Source organism: Aphanomyces astaci (assembly GCF_000520075.1).
Source record: "Aphanomyces astaci strain APO3 unplaced genomic scaffold supercont1.24, whole genome shotgun sequence".
Taxonomy (NCBI): domain Eukaryota; phylum Oomycota; class Saprolegniomycetes; order Saprolegniales; family Verrucalvaceae; genus Aphanomyces; species Aphanomyces astaci.
Genome location: NW_009798287.1, coordinates 248,789 through 268,202, shown reverse-complemented (window position 1 = coordinate 268,202; position 19,414 = coordinate 248,789). Strand labels below are relative to the sequence as shown.

At 50.8% G+C, this 19,414-nt stretch overlaps 6 protein-coding genes across 7 annotated transcripts; 2 read left to right on the top strand and 4 right to left on the bottom strand.

Moving 5' to 3' along the window:
- Nucleotides 1–1,232: 1,232 nt before the first annotated feature.
- On the top strand, nt 1,233–3,744 carry H257_09672. 2 transcript variants are annotated; one of them, XM_009835966.1, is made up of 4 exons: nt 1,233–2,044; nt 2,132–2,210; nt 2,262–2,418; nt 3,269–3,744. In XM_009835966.1, the coding sequence occupies exons 1-4, from the start codon at nt 1,275–1,277 to the stop codon at nt 3,658–3,660; spliced, it is 1,398 nt and encodes a 465-aa protein (XP_009834268.1). In that variant the 5' UTR covers nt 1,233–1,274; the 3' UTR covers nt 3,661–3,744. The 2 variants fall into 2 exon arrangements, with proteins under 2 accessions (XP_009834268.1, XP_009834269.1); XM_009835967.1 differs by having other exon boundaries at nt 2,262–2,480.
- Nucleotides 3,745–5,382: 1,638 nt separating this feature from the next.
- H257_09671 (hypothetical protein) lies at nt 5,383–7,093 on the bottom strand. Its single transcript, XM_009835965.1, has one exon. It carries the CDS (start codon nt 6,837–6,839, stop codon nt 5,463–5,465), a length of 1,377 nt encoding a protein of 458 aa, XP_009834267.1. The 5' UTR covers nt 6,840–7,093; the 3' UTR covers nt 5,383–5,462.
- A 2,061-nt stretch (nt 7,094–9,154) lies between these two features.
- H257_09670 (hypothetical protein) lies at nt 9,155–11,574 on the bottom strand. The gene has a single exon (XM_009835964.1). It carries the CDS (start codon nt 11,560–11,562, stop codon nt 9,310–9,312), a length of 2,253 nt encoding a protein of 750 aa, XP_009834266.1. The 5' UTR covers nt 11,563–11,574; the 3' UTR covers nt 9,155–9,309.
- A 1,577-nt stretch (nt 11,575–13,151) lies between these two features.
- On the bottom strand, nt 13,152–14,177 carry H257_09669 (hypothetical protein). The gene has a single exon (XM_009835963.1). It carries the CDS (start codon nt 14,102–14,104, stop codon nt 13,184–13,186), a length of 921 nt encoding a protein of 306 aa, XP_009834265.1. The 5' UTR covers nt 14,105–14,177; the 3' UTR covers nt 13,152–13,183.
- A 1,023-nt stretch (nt 14,178–15,200) lies between these two features.
- On the bottom strand, nt 15,201–17,700 carry H257_09668 (V-type H(+)-translocating pyrophosphatase). The gene has a single exon (XM_009835962.1). The coding sequence runs from the start codon at nt 17,610–17,612 to the stop codon at nt 15,333–15,335; it is 2,280 nt and encodes a 759-aa protein (XP_009834264.1). The 5' UTR covers nt 17,613–17,700; the 3' UTR covers nt 15,201–15,332.
- Nucleotides 17,701–18,285: 585 nt separating this feature from the next.
- H257_09667 (hypothetical protein) lies at nt 18,286–19,189 on the top strand. Its single transcript, XM_009835961.1, has one exon. The coding sequence runs from the start codon at nt 18,377–18,379 to the stop codon at nt 19,064–19,066; it is 690 nt and encodes a 229-aa protein (XP_009834263.1). The 5' UTR covers nt 18,286–18,376; the 3' UTR covers nt 19,067–19,189.
- Nucleotides 19,190–19,414: the final 225 nt, after the last annotated feature.

The following is a 19,414-nucleotide window of genomic DNA, read 5'->3' as shown; positions in this document are numbered from 1 at the left end:
GAAAAACAAATGGAATACTAATACTAATATGTATTAATATTTACTGTTAATAGTAGTAACGTTAACGTTAAAAGCTCAAAATGAAAAGACGCAATTTGGTTGTATGATCGATCAATCAAGTGTACTAGTACATCAGAGCCTCGAAGAAAGCTGTAGGCGGACCATTCCAACGTCCTCTGTACTATGGACGATGCACTCGATGTATCAACCACGTACTTTTCACGCCTCACGCACGGCTGCTGAAGTTTAGCATTAACAGTGTAAAGTGTATAAAAGGCATGGAATCGACAGAACAGGATAATAGGAAGAGCTTGTATGCCTCAGATCTAAAATTAATAAAATATGGCAATGAAATATTATACTCGAAGTGCATAGTAGACATTTTAACCGACAACAACAGTAATAGGTATAATAACAGTAAGCTTACTTATCGTACAAGGTACTAGTACGTGTACATCAACATGGGGTTACTGACTTGACATATTGCACTCAAGGAACATCATAATTAGAACCACCACCTTTACAAGGTTAACGAGTTGGTGCACCACAAATCCATGGGGTGTACAGTAACTTACTACGTAGTACCTGGTAACGTAAACAATCATTGATTCGCCGAATTTTGATTGTGTTGTGTGGAGCATATCTCATGCAATTTTTACAACTTGAAGTTGCTAGCCGCATTTTTATAATCCTTTGTCCAAGCTCTCTACTTGGATTCAAACACACGTCAATTTAAATGTTTGGAATTGAAGTAATAAAATTGTAAAGATGTCCACTCCAAACAGTAAATCATTGATTTGCCGAATTTTAGACTTGATTAAAGTATTGCAAATGGGCTGAGCAAACGATACAAATATCTATTTATACAGTTACTATTCGTTTATAAAGTAATACATTATCATAGGTTTAACGTACCTCCAAATAAGGTTGAAACTCTATAACATAATTGCTGGAATATTATTAACTCATTAAGGGTTTCATTGTTGCGGTCACTAGTTTTATCCAATCCTACCAATTCTGACATTCTATTGGGCAAAAAGTTCGGCAAATCAATGATTGTTTACGTTACTTTAGTAATATGTCAATGATTGGTACAAAAGGCAATCGGCGCCAAAAAATGTGCACTGTCACCCCTCCCAACTCGCGTCAAGTTGAAGTTGGGTCGAGCCAGCTGCGCAATTTGAAAATACTTCTGTTTTGTCATACGCATAACGTGAATAATAATAATATTCCCACATTAATATTCATTCGAGAACGAACCCCGAACGACGACGATGCATTCCGAGCACATGACCGACTCGCAATGGCAGGATTTGGAGGCGGAGATGATGGGACTTGTCAACACTGCCATGCAGAGCACCCCGCACACGCGGGAGCTAGACGCGATTCAGGAAGGGTATCACCTGACGTCGGAGAAGCGCAATATCCGCGTGCTGGTCAAAAAGTCGCCGACGTCTGCGTTTCACGAATTCCTCGCCCTTCGGCGCAATCCACTCTCTCTCGACGACTACATGGAGCTGAGCTACTGCGACACCACGGACGCCCTTCGTGCGCAGCAAGCGCTCTTCTACCGCGACAACCTCCTCAACGCGATGGTGCTGGCGGCGCATCAGACCCGCGACACCGACCCGTTCCGCTTTGTCGGACTCAAGTACAAACGACTCCGCTTCGCCAACAGTGGTGGCGTGTTCGAGCCCCGAGACACGACGTACTTTGAGGTGTCGGGCCTTCGCACGAACAAGGCTGGCCACCGCGTGCTCTTCATCGCACGAGAGTCGGTCAACCTGGACGACTACCCCCCCGTGGACCACGTCGTGCGCTTCCACTTCAAGACACTCATCCTGCAGACCCACTACGACGACGGCATTGAGGAAGCGGTGTACCTGATTTCCAACCCCCTCGGCAGCATCCCCGCCTTTGTCTTCAACAAGGTCGCGCAGGCATCGCTGTACCTAGTCGACGACTTTCCTCTCATGTTGCAGAAACAACGGTGTCTCCATGCCTTGGCGAATCTCGCATCGCCGAAAAAGCAGGCGGAACTCCAGTACGACCCAAAAAAACACTCTTTTTTTTCGCTTTTTTTTGTTTTTGTTTTTGGCGACGTGTTGATCGATTTTTGGCGGTGTTGTAGAAAACTCACCGCGTGTTGTGCCTGCCGCGGCAAACTTCGTCGCTTTCGCACAGCCCACGACTGTGTCGCATGTGGCTACGTACGAATGCACAGTGTCACAACGTTATATAATGGTATATAACTTGCTTAGGCCATGTGCTCCAAGTGTGTAGTCTCACTCCCCCGTGTCGTCCGCGGATCTCTGAATTCGCTCACGGTGGTGCATGATGAAGTGTGCAAAGCATGTTTTTCCCTGTTCTCCAAGCAACGGGGCAGCGACCCTGGCGTTACTTTTGTACTAGTGCCAGGTTTGAAATCCATCAAACGACGTCGTACAGACCTTGCTCGGTTCCTGAAGTAAAAGAAACGGGTGTGTGTATTGTGCTTTCGAGTGAAATTTCGTGTTGTTGTGTGGTTTCTCGTTGGAATTTAAATCGATTTGATTGGCTACTTCAGATGAGCTCAAAATCAATAGCCAATCAAAACCTTCTCAATGAAATTTAACCAATCAGATCGATTGTGGATCGGTTTGGTCGGTGCGATTCGATTGCACCCCCACCCCAAATTTGTATCAAATCGACAATAGTACTAGTAGAATTTTATTTGCTTTTTAATCATTTTTGAAGTTCAGCATCATATTTTTATAAACATTCTGAATAAAAATAAACGTAATATTTAGAATATATATATTTCCTTTCTATTCACGGCCACATGCGATCGAGCGTGAGTTTGTTTTTTTGCCAGAGTGTTGACGAGCTCCTGAGAATTCGTTTCCAAACAACTTTTGTCGGCAACTATATAGTATATATATATATATATATATATATATATATATTACAGTAGTATTGTCGTTTTACCCAAAATTTGAACGTTTGTGCTGATTCTTTGCCAAATCCATCGATCGATTCTTTGTACTGACTTTTGATTCAAACAATCGTCACGCATTAATTCGTTTGTTGAATTGGTCCAAAAAAGGTATTTGATTGGCTAGTTGATTCATATTTTGTATTTTGATTGGTCATATATCGATTGTCTGCCGATTTGGTTGTGATTCTGCTCATTCGATTGAGCACCCACCCCACTCCAATTTCGAATCGACTTGGCAATATAAAAGACTAATGTCAGGTGTTGCGATAATGTTATATTTGTATGCCGTAGGTTCGCCGAGCTCGCAGTGTAGCATCGATTCATACCACGACGGCGATGACGATAGCCGGGATAGTGCGGGACTGCGCTCGACAGTCAGCACAGGCAATGATTACGACGACGACCACTGCGCGTTGCTCACCTCGTTGCCAGCCAACGGAATATATGCCCAGCAACATGAAAAAATGCGGCGTGGGATTGACGAGCAACGCCAGTTGGTCCACCAACTGATGGAGCAGCTCGACGTGCGGCGCAAGAAGGTCCACGTAGCTCGTGATCGATCGTCGTCTTCTTTGCTCGCATGTTCATCTCTTTCCGATGAACGTTCAGAGAAAATAGCGATGGTGGAATCGTGTCCGTTTATGTTATTAAATCTCCCGAATAGTGACACACCAAGCAAGTAAGTACTTAATCCAATGTAGTTTGAAATGTGGTTGGCTTTAAAATACCAGGAAAATATATTTGATGGAAGTATATATATATTTTAGCTGAAAAGTTCGTTTGCAAAGGAGGAATTCTCGTGAATATACAACGATTTTACAGTGCGCTGTAGTGGGGTTGTAATATTGGAGATTCGATATGAATTTCCGAACCCCGTTCAATCAATTCTCGCCGAGTGAATCGAGCACCACCAACCAATCTCTCCCATTGGTCAATACAGAATTACTTGTCGCTGATTGGCTACAATCCAATTTCGATTTTCTACCGGAAAGTGCGAAGTGGATATTAGCCAATCAGATGTCTCTATTTGTGCTCGATTGAACGAACCATCGAAAAATGGGAAATTTGAACAAAATCGACGTTATCATTGAATTTATAAGAATTTTCGTTGCATTTCGCCATCATCGCCTTGAGCTACACAGTATTGCGCATACTAGTTAGTATACCAACTGGTGCGGGTGTTCCAAAGTGGTTACTTCCTTTGGGGAGTCGAAGAATCAAGACATGACCGACTAGTGTCAGTCGGCTGCCGCTGCTCGTACGGGTCACTGCCCCACATGAAACACATTTCGCTTTGCGACGCCGCGTCGGTTGGAAACGTTTCCGTGCCGTAGACAGGTTGGACCGATTGCAGTCATTACGTCGCATAGCATCATGTGTGTCGTGGCGGCAGGTAGCACACGGCAACACGGACGTGCTTCGGTGTGTTCGAAACCTGTCCATGCTGGACGACCAAGGTCACGGACGTTACAGCTGCCGTACACGATGCAGTGGCTGATCGAGCATCCCACCGAAGGGTGCAGCCGTGCAGCTTCCTTTCTGTGGTGCAATTCTCGTATCGGCAGCCTCAACTTCTTATTACGTGGAATGTCCGTGCCTTGGATTTGGTTGTAGCTGGGAAGCGGGCACTTGGACATCGTCGAGTGGCCATCGAAGGCTGTTCGTCGTTGGTGTTGCGTGGGCGGCCACGAGTGGACAATTGAGCGTCGTGCAGTTTCTGCGTGCTAACCGCCCGGAAACAAAAACGCACATGGTGCGGTTCCTGTACGAGTATGACTTTGTTGGACGGACGGCCTGAACAGCGCAAGCAAGCCACGGACGTCATCGCCAGAGAGTTGGTTCGCGACGAAGTCTGCGGCGTCTGACGAGGTCGTCAAAGCTGCGACACCGAGCCGAAGTCGCAGGCAGGCTACATGTCGCTGCTGAATTGGCTGCACAAGGGCAGCGCGGTGGAAATGGCGGAGCGATAGAACATGCTTATGTTGAGGCTCACGTCGTAACGAGCCAAACATGAAAGGACACAGCACTATGCTGATGATATGCTCCCCATCGACACGGTGGAAAGGTGAAGGCAATGTGGGATTCCTGTAGCAACCAGGATGAAGGTAAACAAACACACATGGTGGTGCGAAGAAGGACATTTCATATACCGTTACATCAAGTGGTGTGTCATGTCGGTGAAGGACATTTCATATATGTGACCTCATTATCTGTAGTAGTACTACTAGTAGATAGTACTACTACTACTACTACTGTAGTACAGTACACATGCACAACAGTAACGTTACGCACACATGTACTCACGCCCACCTCTTGCCCTACAGTACAGTGTACTATGCTATAGTAGTTGTGATGGCGTGTTCTCTTGTGGGAAGATGCCAAGCAAGCATGTACCACCCGAGTAATAGGAAGATATACTTTGAATAAGTTATATAAGTAGAGTCTCTGCGATCGAGACATTGTCCCCCATGGCAGCATCGCTCGCTTAAGTGCTGACCAAGCCAAAATGCCTTTGCATTTGATGGACGAGGTGTTTCTGGGCTTGGAGGCCTTGGCTCACTCGAACAAAGCTCGCCGTCAGGTCCTCGTCGTCGTCGCTGTCGCCATCGCTTGGTTCATACGGCGATGTCATGACAAAGTCTTCGCTTTGCACCGTCGAGCGGCACGTCAAGTTGCTCTCCCGACCATTCTTGTCTACGGATGAGCTCGACATGTTTAGCGGCATGGCGAGCAGCTCCGGGGGCACGTTGTCGCGGAGGCTGTCGTCCCCTTCAATGCCGTGGTCGTTTTGTCCGGAAGTAGGAGGGCCGCCGTCAAATAACCGGACGTTGTTGGATTCAAGTTTCTGTTTCGACGGTTGCACGTGGCTGGCCACGACGTAGCACCGTTTGCACACGACGACCTTGGCCACGCCGCCGGCGTGAGGCGCGGCTTCCGACGCCCACACGATGCACTTGGCACAGACGGCGTACCCGCAGGCGCGGCAGGGGTGGCGCTTGGTCGTTTTCGTCGAGTCGCACGACTCGCACAAGATGGTTGTTGACGACGTCAACAGCGGCGGCGGACGACGGTGGGCCGCGAGCAGCCACTTCTGCCGACAGATGTGGGGCACGTGCTCAAGCAAGTGGCCGTGCTGCACCGCTTGCTTGTTGAAGAGGAACGACGGGTACTTGGTTCCTTTGGGGTCGTCCTGTGCATGGTAGTAGTGCACGCCTTCGATGCGAAAGTCGGCGAGTTGCGTGAACAACAGATGCTCCTTGAACACAAACGACGGTGACGTTGGTGAGATGAGCGATGGACATGACTCCCGCACCACGAACAGCACCTTGTGGCCTTCGCGGTCGGCGGTCGTCCCAGAGTACTCGACGTACGTTGCACTTCGACGCGCGACGCTCAGGTCGAAGCGCAGCACGAGCGACTTGACCCCAAACCACTGGAATGGATCTTCGACACAGGTTGATAGCGTTGTGTTGAGGATGGCACCGTCGACGAACCGGCTGGGGAAATTCATGGCGGTGTGGTTGCGGTGGTCGTGCGTGGTGGCATTGTGGAACGCGTACGCGATGTCGTCGAGGGACACGGTCGAGCTGTCGAACGTGTTGATGCTCAGCACTTCCACGAACGGCGACTTCTTGTGCTGCTTGATCTGGGCGGCTTTGCGTTTGAACACACGAAGGGTCGCGTGCTTCTCGGACGAAGATAGACGGTACCCTTCAAACTTGGCGTCGGCCTCGCGGCTTGCGGGACTGCTCTGCATGGCGTGGAGAACCGAGTCTCGAAGCTGGTACTTCCATGTGCGGTACTGGTCTTCGTCCAGGACAAGGGAGTCGGACATCGTTCTTGTCGAGGCTGTTGTAGGCATGTTGAACCAACAGTATGCGCCCAGAAGATGCGAAATGACCTCGAGACATCATGACGCTGCGGTCAACGAGTAACCTCTCCGTGAAGTGCGATGTGTACTGTCCCTCGTAGAATGCGTTTTACACAAGTGGAATAAAACCCACTTTGTTTCGATACAAATGCCAAGTCCATTCACAATCCCGCCTGCTGGACTGTCTCTGAACCGTGCGTTAAATGATCCGCACTTTAGAGAACTGCTTGGAACGTGTCCCATACTCAGGTGTTGTTGTTACGTCTCATTGGATCCACTCACCAACCACCGCTAAGTGGCACCAATGCATGGCAATGAACTGCATGCCAGCACAAGATGCGGGTGCCGCACTTCGAAAGAGCGTTCTTCGTTGGCAGTGAACTGAAGGCTGCCCATCGTAAGCCCGAAGGCGAGTGAGGCTGCCACAGAAGCCAGTTGACGATGTCGTTGACAGAAAAAGGTCCACTGTTGTGTACGTGATCATTTCCATTGTTCTTAGTGTATCACAGACCAAGCCAACACATTCCGACTGGTTAGCGGTAGCTAACCACTGGTGATGCAATTAGTAGAGTAGCAACTCAAAGGGATTGGGGGTTCCGAGGTACATTGGGCTCTTGGTTCGTTTGAAAGGAGGTGCTTACATACCTAAACAACAGCGAAAGGGTTATACTCCCAGGGAATTACTCTGACCAGTCGTGGTGAATGATAGGAAGGTTAGAATTGATGCACGAACTTTCTTCGACCTTCCGGAAGGTGTACGGTACAGTAGATTTACTGTTGATTTCAGGCGCGTTTTGAACCGGTAAAAGTGTGTGAAGTTTTCACGACTGGACGATGTTCACTATAACCTTACGATCAGTAGGAGCGTATTTTTTGTTGGTAACAACAGCACGCTCCAGTGATTGATTGCATTTCCATATCACGGTTCGAATTCCCTTCAGGCATGACAATGTTCAAGTGAAAAGTGAAACTTACCGGCTGCTTATGAGTAAAACATACTTCGTTATAACTTACTAGTACTTCGTACTACATAGTACTACAGTACCAAGGTATGTACTTCGTAACTAGTACTGGTAGTGTGTTAGTGTAAATACTAAGGTAAAAAGAGTCAATGCAGTAATACGTACCCATACAGTACACAGTACGATCAGGATCGCTGTCGTCGTGGTGTGACGGACGTCCATGGCCACACATTCCCCTCCATACGATATCATGCCTGCTGGTTTATGTGCAACCGTATGGAAATGTAGTATGTGCAATGTACCCTCATACCAAACCAAAGCCAACGCAACCGAGTGCGGTCCGCTATTCCACGTGGCGTGGTGATCTTGGGGATTTGGTGGTTGACCGCGCATGGACCAATTATCTATTCCTTGTCCCCCGGGTTTGACCTAGTAACAACTGGGCAAATTCAGATTTACAACGTTTTCACAGTGTACCCTACTACTGTAGTATAATACTTCAGTCGAGCGTTCTCATTCTCGTTCTCATTCTCGTAGTACAATCTCATGTCCAGATTGACCAGTTCTTTTGGCTCAGTTGGGAGCGCGTCTACTTATAGATCACTTTAAACCTGATCTAAGTAGGACAAGAACATACCGATGGTCGCTGGTTCAGTCCCAGGTTTCCTCAGGTCCTTAGCATCGTCACCAGGAAGCCTAGTTAGGGTCGAGTCAGAACCCTCCCCTTTCACTACTCGAAGTACTACTATTAAAAGTAACGTTATCGTACTTACAGTATACTAGTAGTACTGTCCTACTATTAATACTAGTAAGCTATTATTATTAATAGTATTAATATTAAAACAGTACTAGAAGTACGTAGTACTACATAGTAGTACCACGTTGTTTTACTACGTACTAGTACTAACGTTAGTAGAATTCCGTTCTACTTAAGTACTGTAACAATTGTAAAGACTACAGTATTCTACACCGAATTAAATTACCGATAACTACTTGAGGTTTGCAAGATTAATTAAACTACTTCCTCCGTTCCGGAATACTTGAGTGAAGTTTGGAGAGGTTTAAACATCAAGCAATTTGTATACATTATGCATAAATTTTCGAGGTATAAGTGTATTTTTATTCAGAAGTACAATTCTACGACGAGTGAATGCACACCCAATGCACACCGGTGGATGCGGCGGAGTCGCGACCACGTGTCCAGATGCGTGAGATCGTTTGCTGGCTGACCTTGAACTCATGCATGAGCAGCTTCATCTGTCCTTGACGCACACGTCCGTTTGTCTTGAGTTAGTTGGAGAAGGTGTTGGTACACCGCCAACCTATACTTCGAAGTAGTATTTATTGTGTCACATATGAGCAAAAATTTGATTATTCCGCGTTGAATTCTTAAACGAATACTCGCAGGGTTGCAATAATACTATTGGCTAGGCCGTTCATGTCTCGAAATTGTGAGTAAAAGCTACTTCCGAAGTATCATGTTTTAATCCGGTTGAACCTTACAAGTTGGCGACGATATACTGTGCGATGCGTTGCTCCATGTAGATTCGGTCTTCAAGGTGGCGAGGGGAGTGGCGTTCCTTGGGGAACAGCAGCAAGTCGTAGTGCTTGCGGGCCGCAATGAGCGCATTAATCAACCGCGCGGTGTGGCGGAAGTGGACGTTTTCGTCGATGAGGCCGTGGATGAGCAGCAGTTTTTGGTGCGGCTGCAGATGTTGGACAAAGTTCATGACGTTGCCGCGGGCGTAGCCTTCGGGGTTGAGTTGGGGCGTCGACATGTATCGTTCCGTGTAGCACGTATCATATCCGTCCCAGGACGTGACGGGGGCGCCGGCGATACCCAGTTTGAACGTGGCGGGGGCCTTGACGAGCGAAATCGCGCTCATGTACCCGCCGTAGCTCCATCCGATGATGCCCACTCTGCCCGCGATCGTCACGCCGTCTTGAATCAGCTTGTGTACGCCATCCTCCTGGTCCGAGATCTCAATCGTGCCCATCGCGTGCTTGATCGCGCCTTCAAAAGCCAACCCCCGGCGGTACGTCCCCCGGTTATCCACCTTGAGCACGGCGTACCCCAAGTTGCGCAGCAGTTGGGCGCGCATGTCCACCGTCACATTCCATGCGTTCTGCACTCGCATCACATGGGGCCCGCCGTACACGTTGACCATGGTCGGGTACGGCCCCGGGCCAAACTTGGCCGCATCGGGTTTGTACAGTGCGCCGTACAGCGTGGCCGTGCCGTCGCGCGATGAGAATGTGAACGTGGAAGGCGCTTCGATGCGGTCTTGGAGCTGTGTGAGGCGCGGGTCCGACGTTGCGTGCAGGGTATGAATGGTGACCGCCGGCGCCGCCAGCTTGGACAAGACGGCGGTCGGAGGGGTGGTCAGGTTGTGGTAGACGTCCACAAACACGGACGCAGACCCGTCCAACACGACGTTGTGGACGCCGGGGATGGTCGTGACTTGGGTGATCGGCGCGTTCGGTACAGAAAGAGACGTCTGGAACAAGTGGCGTTCGATCGGACTTGTCAAGTTGCCGCTAAAGTAGAGCACGTCGTGCTCCAAGTCGATGCCGTCAATCGATTCGACGTTGCCGTCCCCATGAGTCAACGGCCGGACCAGCGTCGCGGCGCCGTGGGCAAACTCGTACAAGTACAAGTGCATGAACCCCGTGCGCTCGGACGCCCAGATGAACGTGAATGACCCGTCCGGGCGGGATTCCAGGTTGCGGTACAAGTAGTGCGCGTTCTGCCACACGGCGGACGTCTCGTGGATGAGCTCGACAAGCGCTTGGGTCGTGGGCGTCCATCGCAACAGCGCGGCTTCAGTTTGCAGGCGGTTGAGCGTTTCAATGCCCAACGACCCGTCAACGAACCAGTGCACGCGGCTAATGTAAAAGTCCGCGTCCGGGAACGGCACGTACACGGGGAGTTGGCGCGTCGAGACGTTGACGGACTGCACGGCGAGGCGGCGACGCGGGTTGGCTTGACCCGCAAACGGGTACCGGTGGTCTTCTTGGGCGTTGTCGCCCAATTCGGCGCTGCCCGAGTGCATGATGCGGAACTCCGGGATGTGGGTGTCGTCAATCTCTTCAAACGCGATGCGAGACGAGTCGGGCGACCACCAGAACCCGCGGAATCGAGATAGTTCTTCTTGGGTCACAAAGCATGCCAACCCGTGGCTCTTCCCGACTTCACGTGCCCCAAACGTGATTTGCGTCGCTGGCTGGGTGCCGCCGCCGCCGACAGGGTCCGCCGCGATGACGTAGATCTCGTTTTCTTGGACAAACGCAATTTGGCGACCGTCGGGGGAGTATTGTGGATCAATCGCACCGCCCTTGGCGCCCGTGGACGCTTTGTCGAACAACAGTACGAGGTCGGCGCCAGGGTATTCTTGCAAATACAAGTTGCCTTGAAGCGGGTACAAAATGCGCGTCGAATGCGGCGCCGGGCACCACAAGTAGGACGTGATCCCGACACCCATCTGGCGCTGTCGTTCGCGGCGCAACTTTTCTTCGAGGGACAAGTTGTTTTCCGTGTTGCCGCTGCCTGGAGCGCGCGCGACGAGCGAAACCTGCTTGGACTCGACGTCCATGCCGTAAAGCTGCTGGGACAGTTCATTGCTGGAGCTTTGGAGGAAAGCAATAAGACGTCCATTGGGGGAGAACTGGATGTTCGTGGGAGCGTTGCTGCCGGGAGTCGGCAGGCGCGCGACATCCTCGTACGCGATTGTCGTCGGGACTGGCGTGGTCATCGTGGCGCTTTATTGAAAATGCTCATGTCACGAGAAGGGGGGGAAACTACCCTACCCCGCCCCGTGGGCATTTGCCATCTCCCCGATCCCTAGTATATGGAATGTTAGCCAATCAAAGATCTTTCATATCGATACAGCCAATCAAATACACTGAAATGTCCTCGTTGCACGCAACAGTAACGTTAAAAGTCATCTTGACATTTACAGTATTACTCGGTATGATGGAGCGGCGGTGCCACATTGAGATTGTGCAGGTGGAGTTCCCTTAGTAGGAACACTTGGACGAGGCTGCTACCGAAGGGTCAGCCCGCGTCGTTGCAACGTGCATGGACGACTGCTGATGTCGAGTGTCTGCCGAATGCTTTGAGGCTTCAAGCATGGAGCGGAGCAAATTGACCTGCATTGAGTGCATTGTGTTGTGGCATCATCACAAGAGCGTCGTATCACCATGCGCTGGGCCATGGCAGTATGTGGTGTATACTATAGGCAGTGAACGCACGAAGTCAAATATCAGTCGAATGCTCTGTAGTCAACGGGATGGAAGCCATGTCGGCGAAGTCGGTGCTTTAACGTTACTGATTCCCCCTCGCAACGTGCGTTATGTATTTGTATCGCAGTGAACAATGCATCGTGTGTGCATAGGTCTCTCGTTTGGAAACGACTGCGTATTGCCTCTACCTTTGCCTACTGTAGTACACTGGAGTACAAATAACCCAACATATTGTGCGATGCGAACTCAATATGTATCGCTCGTGCTGGGGGTAACGAATCAATCCCCCTTGGGAGGCTGGCAACCATACGTGGCATTGCTAAGCATGCTTGAAGGTATAAATTGAGGAAATCTTCGAAGGGTGCACTGTCTAGTGGAGTGAGAGGGCTGCGTCTCAGGTCGACTATAATTCCGGGGCCTACTTATAGTGGGAACTGGCGGTGTGGTTGGCTTCTGTGTGTAGACAGCGTGATGACGCCGTGTAGGTGGAAAGTAAGGGGCGGAGCCTGCATGAACTGGTCATCCCCATCAAACCAGGAGCGCTATAGCCCCTTCATCTGTTTCATGTCTCGGCAGGCACAAGACCCATGTCGTTGGCGAGTTTAGGGTCGGAATTCAGAAGCACATCGTGGCTTGGCCTTCGTATTCGTTATGTATGTTGAGGGGGAGGGTATCGTGATAGAGTGGTGAGGGCTGCGTCGTTATAAAGGACTACTGTAGGCTACGCTGGGGACTCTGGGGGCTGGAGGGTGAGAAATCTGCAGAGGGTTGATAAGTACGTTCCCATCTTGTTGGGCTTGAACTGGTGGCGCCTGCCAATGATGTTGTAGACGCGTCACATTGCTTGAAACGACCCAAATCCATCGCGCACTGCCTGTCGCACCAATGAAATCGATCTCCCTACTGTACAACATGCAATAGTATGACGTGGCAACTGGAGAACTGGTGTTTAATATCAACCAGTTACCAGTGCACACATTGCATGACGCATCGTCTGTGACACCACTGTACCGTGATGTCCACAGCGATATAGCCGCCTTCCCGTAATGATCTTGGAAGACTGCGATGTTGAAGTCCCAAGATACTTATAAAGCCAACATTGCAACAAATAATGTGAATTTAGGTTAAGCCTTAGGCGGTCTTGGCCTTAACGGCGTCGTCGACGGCCTTGGCATACAAGCGGGCCTTGCGCCCTTCCCACGCTTGCAACGCGCGCTTGCGGTCTGTCACCAGTCCAAGCTTGGCCATGGTGTCGATGAACAGCTTGGTGGGGTTCCACTGTGCCGAGATTCCAAACTCGCTGGCTGCGTAGTCGTACGGGAACACGTGGTGCCAGTTGTGCCAACCTTCGCCCATGGCAAAGAACGCCACCCACGTGTTCTCGGTCGGGCCCATGTCAGGGTCATACGGCTTGGTGCCGTAGAAGTGGGCGGCGCTGTTGACCAACCACGTCGCATGCAACACAAACACGTAGCGGAAGAAGCCGGAGACGAGGAGGCCGTTGACCCACGACTCGTTCCACCCGTACGTGGCCACAAGCATGGGAAAGACGAAGCACACAAACAGGTTGCCCCACGGGTTGAAGCGTTCCTGTAGCATCACGACCCAGTCTTCCTTCAAGTCGTCGCAGTTGATCTTCCTGCCGGCTTCAATCACCTTGGCGTCCTTCTTCACAAGCAACCACCCAACGTGCGCAAAAAATAGACCGCGGTTCGCGTTGTGCGGGTCGGCTTCAGTTTCGCTCCACTTGTGGTGCACGCGGTGGTCGCGAGACCAGTGGTAGATCGTGCCTTGGTTGGCCAACGCGTTACACAGCATGAGGAAGACGCGCACCGAATCGGCGGCCTTGTACGCCTTGTGGGACCACAGACGGTGCACGCCGCCGGTGATGCCGAGCCCCGCGGCTTGGTAGCATACAAGGGTCCACACCCACGTTTGCCACTTGCACGACGTAAAGTACGGAATCGCGGCCAGCGCCTGCACGTGGCAGAACCCCAAGTAAAGGACCATGGGCCAGTTGGCGTTGGCAATGTGCTTCTTCCACTCCACCATGATGTTTGATCTGCGACTGTCTTGAGGAGAGCGAAGCAAAAGCGGGAATGGATTCGGCAACGGACAATGCAAGTTGGTTTGACGAGGCAGTGCTCGCGATTCATTGGCCCCCACGGGATGCCGTCACCACATGAGAATGTGCCAAGCGTACCCCAAAGTCCCATGACATCATCGATGTAGGTTGTCACGTCAGCCAATCAAATTGTAGATTTGGAAAACAAGCTCATGGATTGGTGGATTTCGCGACTCCGAGTGACGTATGACATCCCATTCGAAATCGAGCGATGGGATTGGCCATTTTGTACGAAAACGAGAGCAAATTACCCCAAAACTATCGAATTTTGCTCGAATTTCACGGATGATGTCACCGCGTCATGCGTCTGGCTCAGTTCTTTGTGCCAAAGATCCATTTCAACGCGTGAAAGGACACCACGACAAAGACATGCCGTGACGACGCATGTCTTTGTTCGTTCAAGGATGGTCCAGGGATGGATTGAGAATCGTCATGGACTTGGAGATGCTGACGTCATCTGGTGTATAAACACGAGCCACGGCTCAACGTCATTGACACAAGTGATCAAAACGCGGCCGAATGAATGGGCTTTGGGCTCGACGAAGTACCAAGTACATGGATTATGCTAGTAACTACTATTAATACTACGTAGTACTACTAATATTCCGGAGTACTTGATCCTAGTATATGTAAGGACGGATGTGGCTCCCTCGCACGACTTCATCGCCGTTCCATGACGCAAGTTTTGGGTATCATTAGGTACAAATTTGACGTCCCATTCAAAGCTTCGAGTGGATGGTGTTCAATCCAGCGATAATAATCATGACGTCATGAACAGATAGATATAAATAGTGTATGCCTCAGTCACATTTCTGGCCAACAGCAATGATCATGGGTATGTATGAATAGCCCAAACGTTAGTACTACTACTAGTATGTACTAGTACACTCGACTTAATGTTCTTCACAGATTATACAGTATATATATATATATATATACATACCGGTATATATATATATAAATTGCTCGCTCACTGGAGTACCTTCTTCACTCAGTAGCAAGTTGTTTGAGCAACATATAATATCAACATCAAAGTCAACCAAATTTGTACATTATATCGTGTGTATTATAACATGACAAAATTGCACACCTCTTGGTGCAGCAGCAAAGCTGGTGGTGTTATACGTGCTGTACAACGTATCGCCCGACGCGATTTTAGTTTTGGGGCACGTTGAGCAAGCCGCGGCCGTTGTTGATGCCCTTGAAAAAGTCACCAAACACGAGCGAGATGATGGCCATGAGCTTCATCAAGATGTTGAGAGCAGGGCCAGAAGTGTCCTTGAGCGGGTCGCCGACAGTGTCGCCGATCACGGCCGCCTTGTGGATGGCCGAGCCCTTACCTTGGACAATCAACTTGCCGTCCTTGTCTTCAATCGACACGCAGCCCTTCTCCACGTACTTCTTGGCGTTATCCCAAGCGCCGCCCGTGTTGGATTGCGAGATGGCGAGCTGCACACCCGACGTCAACGAACCGACCAACAGGCCAGACACAGCGTGGGTGCCAAAGAAGGTGCCGGCAAGGATGGGCGACAAGATGACCAAGAAACCAGGCGCGATCATTTCGCGGAGCGAGGCATCGGTGGAGATCTTGATGCAACGGGCATGGTCCGGGGGACCGTGGCCGGGCAGACCTTCGAGGAGACCAGGGATCGTGGCGAATTGGTGCTTCACTTCCTTGACCATTTCCATGGCGGCAACACCGACAGACTTCATCGTCATGGCCGTGAACCAGTAAGGCAACATGGCGCCCATAAACAAACCGGCAAACGTGATGGGCGACAAGATGTTGATCGAGGTTTCTTCAATGCGCGTGACGAAACCACCGAACAACGCCAGCGACACAAGCGCGGCGGACCCGATGGCGAACCCCTTGCCGATGGCGGCGGTGGTGTTCCCGGCGGCGTCCAACGCGTCCGTCTTGTCACGCACTTCAGCAGGGAGTTCGGCCATTTCGGCGATACCACCGGCGTTGTCGCAGATGGGACCGTACACGTCAATGGCCAAGCAGGTGGCGAGCGTACCCAAGAAACCAAGGGCGGCGAGTGCCACGCCGTACATGCCGGCAGAGTGGAAGCCCACGTACACGGCGATGGAGATGATGGTGATCGGGATGATGGCAGACTTGTAACCAAGGGCAAGGCCGTAAATGATGTTGGTGGCGGCACCAGTTTCGCAAGCTTGGGCCACTTCGCGCACAGGGGTGTACGAGTGCGAGGTGAAGTATTCAGTCACGAAACCAACGAAGCAACCGCCCCACAGACCGACGGACACACAGGCAAACGCAGTCAAGGGGGTCGCAACATAGTCGGCACCGATCGCGAACGAAGCGGGCAACACGGCATTGGCAAGGGGGTAGGTGAAAGCAGTCATCAACGTGGTGGCGACGAAAAGCTGGACCTTCAACACGGTTTCGACATCCGATTCCTTCTTCACGGGCCACAAGTCGGTGGCGAGGAACGAGGTGAACGCGGAGACAAAGATACCGATGGCCGTGATTTCAAGGGGGAAGAGCACGGCGGCCCAGCCAGCCTTGATGATGGCAGCAGATTGAGTGGAGATCACAAGGGCGGCGCAAGTGGATTCGGCGAGCGAACCAAACAAATCCGAGCCCATACCGGCGACATCACCGACGTTGTCACCGACGTTGTCGGCAATGGTGGCGGGGTTACGCGGGTCATCTTCAGGGATGTTTTCCACGACCTTGCCTGCAAGATCGGCGCCGACATCAGCGGCCTTAGTGTAGATACCACCACCGACACGGCCGAAAAGGGCAATGGACGAACCGCCCAAACCGTAACCGGCAACGGCTTCAAAGAGGCGCTTGGCATCCGTGGCCAAAGGGTACACGTTTTCGAAGGCAACGATCAAGATGAACAACACCAACAACGCGAGCGACGTCAAGGAGTAACCCATGACACCACCAGCACGGAAAGCGGTGTTGAACGAATCTTGCCAGCCGGCAGCACCGTCCTTCATGGCAGACACGGTGGTGCGCGCGTTGGAGTACACGGCGACCATCATGCCCACGTAACCAGCCAAGATGGAGGTCAAACCACCCACAGCGAAGGCAGTGGCGGTCAACGCACCGAAGGTCCAGTCGAAGGTTTGTTCAGCCTTGTTGACGTACGAGGTCAACACGAAGACGACCAAGCCAAACACGGCAATAAAGGCAAGGCAAAGGGTGTATTCAGCCAACAAAAACGCTTGGGCACCTTGTTGGATGGCAATGTAGATTTCGTACAAGCGGTCAGCGGTTTGGCCGCGGGTTTCTTGGGACAACAACGCATAGGTTTCGCCACGACGGGTCACTTGGATCTTAGACACTTGCCAGAACAAGAAGGCGGCGAAGATGAGACCGAACACGGTGGAGCCGATGACCAAGCCAAAGGCGGCGGCATCCGATGCCACGGCGGAGGCGTCCGCGACGGAAGCCATTTTCACTTGAGATGAACCGAGTAAAACTGGAAATGAAAGGGGGAAAATCGAAGTACCGGCCGGTTGAAGATCGCGCTTCTAGCATAAGGCATACAATTTTTAAGACTAAACCCGTGCAAATCCATACCCAAAATCTTCAATCTGACTTTGATTTTCTATGAAGCCTTTCTATGAGTATACAAACATCAAGAGAACCTGTGCCCTAGTCAACAACGAGGTAGGGCAGGGGTTCTGTATTAAGTTTGGCAGTACCGATGTGGCGCCAGAGTATTGCGCACCTGTCGTTTGAATCGTCCCACGCTCTAGCGTCAATATATCATGTTTCAAAGGATATACAGTTCCACAACGTAGGGGTACAGCGCGCACCCCACGATCCGATTTCCAACGTCTCGGTCGAGTAGATATATAAAAACTCAGAGACTTGAAAAATCAATACCCACTAACCTCACAAAGTGCGAATATAATTTGACCAGAACGCTCACAAAGTTGACCGGAAACTAGTAAGGTCACCTACGTGGAACATACTTTAGTAGCACCTTGAAACTCATTAAAATATCTCCACCCCACTATGGTATTAACATTTAGTGAACAAGCTACTAGTAGGAATACTAGAGAGGGGAAGAGTCGGCATTTGATTGGTGGAGAGGCTCAAAACGGTATGATTGGGCCGCTGGCGGGCATGAAGTGGCTGGTCGAGACAGGTTGATGCGAGAGAGCTATTTACTTTCCCTTTGGAGTTGTTCTGCGCAGCGACACTTTAAAGTATGAGCAAGTTGAACAGCGACTTGTTGGACAAGGCGGTCCAAGACATCTTGGCCTTCTCGGCGGGTGAGACCATCACCGTGGGCAAGGAGGAAGTGAAGGGCAAGAAGCGCAACTTCCACGAAACCATTGAATTGCAAATCGCGTTGAAGAACTACGACCCGCAAAAAGACAAGCGTTTCAGCGGCACGTTCAAGCTCCCCACCGTGCCCAAGCCTAACCTCAAGATCTGCGTGATCGGTAACGCCGTGCACTGCGAATTGGCCGAGAAGAACGGGTTCGAGTTCTCGACCGTGGACGACTTGAAGAAGTTCAACAAGAACAAGAAGATCATCAAGAAGTACGCCAAGAAGTACGATGCTTTCTTGGCGTCCGACTCGTTGATCAAGCAGATCCCGCGTCTGCTCGGCCCCGCCCTCACCAAGGCCGGCAAGTTCCCGACGTTGTTGTCCGGTAACGAAGACATCAACGACAAGGCCAACGCCGTGCGCGCCACGATCAAGTTCCAAATGAAGAAGGTCATGTGCTTGAACTTGGCGGTTGCCCACGTCGGCCAAACCAAGGAAGAGATTGTCGTCAACACCCAACTGGCGGCCAACTTTTTGGCGTCGTTGTTGAAGAAGAACTGGCAAAACATCAAGGTGCTCTACCTCAAGAGCTCCATGGGTCCGTCGTTCCAGATCTACTACTAGGTCGGTTGATCGTCATCATACTGGATACCATCACGTGCAAACGTGTATGGGAGCTGGGTCAGAATTTTAAAGGAGGGAAAAGCTTTTAAAGTGAATGGAAATTGTACCGATTTCCGACTGCCACCACTACCAGCCACGTCTTGAGTTGACTTCTTGATGGACGCAACACATTGGTATGATGATCATGATGGGGGGATAGTACCCCTTCTTCCGAAGAATAAAGTGCTGCGTGTCGACAGTGGCTACAGGCTGGAGCTCGCTCGCAACGTTAGACGTCACGTAGACACAGGTCCCGACTACGGATATGCCGCCGTTGGCCCAGTTTTGATTCTACCGTGAATATTAATT